The following is a 5,318-nucleotide window of genomic DNA, read 5'->3' on the forward strand; positions in this document are numbered from 1 at the left end:
GTGTTTTAGAGAACCTAAGTTTATTTCAAAAAAAGGATTTTTCACATATTAAAATCCTTTTTAATATTGGTTTAATAAATCATAAAGTATATAGTTTGTGGTCGTTTTCTAATAATTGTTTGTTCTTTAACTTCATACATTCGATTTTTACTGTATATTGTTTTTGTTACATTCAAACAAAATTTATTTAAAACTATTCTTAACACAATTTCTTATGCAAAAACTAAATTTTTTTCATTCAAACACATAATAAGTAGTTTATCACATCCTTTACTAGCTATATATGTGTGGTAAAATCTTGTTTTTTTTTTTTAAAATTAGAAATGATTAAATAATATGATAAGTATCGATATACTTAAAATGATTAAGTATTGCATGTTTGACATGTCTTAGCAACTTGACTTGCATTCCTTATCTTTATTGTACTATAAATAGACTCCCATTCTTACCCTATTTACTAAGTGCAATTGAAAGGAGAAGAGATAAGCTCAAGTGAGGGAGGGTTTTCATTTTGAGAGAATCTTATCTACACCTTTTCGTGACCACTCGTAGAGTAAACACATTTTAACATGGCCATTCATCACCAAACTTTGGCTTTCATTTTCGGCCTTCTAGGTACATACTAATACTATATCTCTCTCTCTATATCATATTCCCGCTTTATTTTTTTATTTATTATTTTCATTTGTGTAGTTCTCTCATATATATCATGTAGTGTCAATGTTGGGAATCTAAGTGAGTATAAGTCTCACATTGGGTATAAATGGAAAAGTAGAGAACTATAAGGATGAAGACTCATAAACTCATTACTTTAAGGCTTTTGGTTAAAAGTGATGTCAATTCCTTATGTGGTTGGACTCAGGTCTCATTGGTTTCTCCCCAGTGATCATCCCTTTAAAGATCTAACAGTGGTATCAGAGCTGATGATTATGGTCATCAGCTCAGATGACTACAATATATGGTCCCTCTATCTAAAGTCTTCTTGGCAAGGATCTAGGTAAGCATGTCCTATTAAAAAGAACGACAGTATGGAAAATGGCTACTTATTGTTAGGAATGTTTCTGCTGGAGAGGAAATGTACCAATGTGAAAAGAACTCACTCTTGAGAGGGACATTGTTGGGAATTTAAGTTTGAGTTTAAGTCCCACATTGGGTAGAAATGAGAAAGTGAAACACTATATAAGGATGAAGACCCATAAATTTATTGTCTTAAGGTTTTGAATTCAGAGTAGTGTCAATCCCTTTTGTTGTTGGTCTTAGGTCTCATTGGTATTATATCTCCCGAGTGAACCTCTTTCCTCTATATGAGAAATTTACTGTTTTTATATCTTTATGAAAAAAAAACATGCACTAATGTAATTTGAATATAAAAGATATGTTGTTAATTTTTATAATAGTTATTTAAAAATTATATCAACAAATATTGGTCAACTAGATAAAATAGTTTCAAATAAATAGATTAAGAGGATATGAAGATTTTTCTTTTAGAAAACTTCCAAATCTACCACAAGAAGCTTAACGTTAACAAAATGACACACTCCAGTGCATACATAAAGGAGATTACAAAAGAAAAAAAAAACATTCTCCAACTTTGTAACACCACAACACTAAACTACAAGGTAGAAGACCATTTAAAATATAATGTTGACATATCTTTTGATCCCAAAAGGACTATAACATTATGATAATATAACAAAAGATTACTTCAATTACCAATTATTACCCTAATTATACTAATTACTCTTTAATGTTTATCGTGTTATTGTTATATTCATTGTCTTACAACAAACTAGTATTAATTTGTTACATAACCTCCACTATAAAAGAATTATGTATTATCGACGAACATAATTTCTCAATAATAAGAAAAGTTTGTTTGCAATTTGAGTTTACCAACAAATTATCAACGATAAAAAATTTTCCAGTAAAATAGTGGTTGATAAAATTTATGACAAATCACAAAACTTGTCAATAATTACTGATGATCTAAAATCCGTCGACAATTTTTGACGCACTCTTGTAGTCGTAAAATTTATCGGTTTCTTCTTCCTCCTCCAACTCCAACCACCACCATCGATGAGCCTCTATTGCACCACCACCGACACCGTCACCACCTTGCCATTGTCGATATTGCTCATCCTACTCCTCCTCCTCTTAAGACATGATGGAAGTATCCCTTGATATTTACTGACAAAAATATTCATTGATAATAGGAATAACAAAATATTGATGAAATTTATTGATGGAAGATAATATATATTATAATTTATCCATAGATCCTACCGATGAATTTCACCGACCTATTTGTTACCCAAAGAAATATTTGTCAGTAATTTAAATTCTAAAACTGTCAATAAATTTCAATGATAAATTTAATTTTATCTACATTATAAATTTAATTTTATCTACGGATTTATTTCCTCCAATAAAAATCCATCAATAAATACAAAAATACTCGTAATATTCACTTTCCACTTTGTTATTACGCTATCCCCATTCGCAAAAAATCTTTAACCTTGACCTCATTAATGGAGATCTAAAGCGGCATGTAAAAAAATATACTATTTCTGCATGGGAAATATGTGAGACATTACTACCAACATGATATCTGAACTATATGCGGAACGAACATTGCATGGTATTGTTGTAGTTTATAAAGAATAATAAATCCTAATACTTGAAAGCAACACTATTGAATTAGGGCAGCACCTTGGTAGAAAGAATAACAATAGTAGGAGGAGGAGGTTATTGTAGTAATATAATGAATTATGATAATAATATTAATAATCTCAATCTGTTCATAGGTACTGATGGATGTCTCCTGTTTTTTGTTTTCCTGTAATTAGGCAACATCATCTCCTTTATGGTGTTCCTCGCTCCATTGTAAGTGATTTTCTAATATAGCACACTTGTTGTAATTAATGGATGAGAAGCATATATGCTTTTTCTAATATATTGAATATATATGATAAATGTAGACCAACTTTTTACCAAATATACAAGAAGAAGTCTGCGGAAGGGTTTCAATCACTACCTTATATTGTTGCATTGTTCAGTTCAATGCTCTGGATTTATTACGCACTCGTAAAAAGGGAGGGTACCCTCCTTCTCATTACTATTAACTCCTTTGGCTGTGTGATAGAGACATTCTACCTAGTCGTCTTCTTAGTTTATGCACCGAGCAAAACCAGGGTTTTCCTTCTTATCACTCCTTCATATTCCTGCTAATCTTTCCATTCCTTTTGATAATTTTCTCTTATGATCTTTTAAGTGGTTATTTGTTTTTTTCATTTTTATATATTCTAAAATCATTTAAAATACATCATGAAGAGAAAATTATGAAAATGTAGTTGTGAAATCCAAAAACTAATTAGTTTTCCTTGTATGAAATATGTCACAGCTTTCGACCATCATGATTATTCTCTTGTTGGATGTGTTTGGGTTCGGAGCCATGCTTCTTTTAACTCTCTTCCTAACAAAAGGATCCAAACGTCTTTCCGTGATTGGATGGATTTCTCTCGTTTTCAATATAAGCGTATTCGCTGCTCCTCTCGGGATTATGGTAAGCATTCAGAAGGCCATTATTACTTAAATCGTGTTAAAAAGTTAATTCTTATGATTGATGCATGCATGCAGAAACGTGTGATAAAGACGAAAAGTGTGGAATTCATGCCTTTAAGTTTGTCCTTCTTTTTGACCTTAAATGCTATCATGTGGTTCTTCTATGGCCTTCTCCTCAACGACTACTACATCGCTGTAAGTTGAATTCAATCATGATGCTATGTGGGTTTGTTAGGAGCATTTATTCATATTATATTCACCATTAAACTTTTGTCTTATTCGGACTAAGTCGTTTCCACTATCACTTTCCTCATTTCCTTCCCATTACTTTTCCTTGTGCTTTAATAAGTGATAAAGTCAATTTAATCATAATTTACTACCTGTACGCACTCTATTGAGTCCCATATCAAAAAAGAAGTCAAATGAAAATAAGGGTCCCCCTATTATATTATTATATAAAACAAAAATCTCATCTCATACTTATATGCTGAACATTTTAATTTGATTCCTTTCGATCTGATATAACCTATACAAAAAAAAAAATAAAATTCTATTTACGTTTCCATTTGGATGATGCAGCTCCCAAATACACTAGGTTTTCTATTCGGCATAATTCAGATGGTGCTGTATTTGATTTATAGAAACGCCAAGAGAAATAAGCTAATGAAATTGCAAGAACCAAACAGTCATGAGATTATTGAGATTGGGGAGATAAGCAGAATGGAACCGTCTGAGCTGAATCATATAAGCAGTGGTGCTGTGACTGAGATTGCTACTGAGGATCCAAATAGAAGAGAAGAAGGAAATGGAAACCCTAAGAACATAATGGATTCCCATAGCAATATGTGATAAGTGACCAAACAAGTCCAAAGAGAAAATAAAAATTGAGGTCCATAAATATTTAACCTAAAAGTATAATAAACATTCTATATGGTCAAGTGGGTCATTTCTCAACGCAAGAACAATGTTTTGGAGTTTATAGGGTTCTTCTTTTGGCCATAGATGAATTTGTGTGTAGCTGCAGTATGGTCTTACATCATTTTCATACTGTAATAAATCAATAATGGGATTCATTTTCTGCACTTTGTATTTTTAAATTATATTGAATATAGTCTTATATCTTTACAATGTGTATTTTCTTCACATTTATGAAATTAAAGTGAAAGTTGAAAGACGATAACGTGGAGGAATTAATTATTATTTTAGTAATGAGCACACTTTTGTATTTTTTTCATATGCTGCAATCATCGATGTCCTAATGTTATGTGGTTATTCGTATATCAGCATGATTAAATTATGCATGTAGCTAGTGGCATGGGGGCTCTTCTCTTCTTTTGTGATGTAATGGAGAAGGGGACAGATATAAAGTCCAACCTAAAAAGTAAAAAAAAAAAAATGTTTATCTTCATGACGGAAGCTAACAATCATTGACACGAAAGACCCGATCGACACAACGACTGTATAGATCACAGTGCCTCGTTACAGCCTTCTTTTTACAGATCATTACACTCTGTTCATCAAAAGGAACGGTGTTCTTGTAACCAAAAGAAAATGGAAAGGTGTTAAAAATCACTGTCAACTAATTATTTTATATTAAATTACTTTACCTACAGAAAAACAAAAACCAAATTTATAATTATGGCCGTTCTAAGAGGTAAAATTATTACCTTCTATAGGTTATTTCAATTTTATACTTTTAATGCAAATGGTTGATGGGGAAAACAATAACAAACAATATACCAGAGAATGCAGCGGAT

The 5,318-nt window shown here is 31.3% G+C and overlaps 1 protein-coding gene across 1 annotated transcript; it reads left to right on the plus strand.

The window, feature by feature from the left end:
- The first annotated feature begins 476 nt into the window (after positions 1–476).
- On the plus strand, positions 477–4,731 carry LOC114164773 (bidirectional sugar transporter N3-like). Its single transcript, XM_028049536.2, has 6 exons — positions 477–615; positions 2,847–2,883; positions 2,979–3,192; positions 3,401–3,562; positions 3,637–3,756; positions 4,141–4,731. Exons 1-6 carry the CDS (start codon positions 570–572, stop codon positions 4,408–4,410), a joined length of 849 nt encoding a protein of 282 aa, XP_027905337.2. The 5' UTR covers positions 477–569; the 3' UTR covers positions 4,411–4,731.
- Positions 4,732–5,318: the final 587 nt, after the last annotated feature.

The sequence above is a fragment of the Vigna unguiculata genome, chromosome 9, assembly GCF_037176805.1.
Source record: "Vigna unguiculata cultivar grain cowpea cultivar isolate G323 ecotype 2 chromosome 9, ASM3717680v1, whole genome shotgun sequence".
Lineage (NCBI taxonomy): Eukaryota > Viridiplantae > Streptophyta > Magnoliopsida > Fabales > Fabaceae > Vigna > Vigna unguiculata.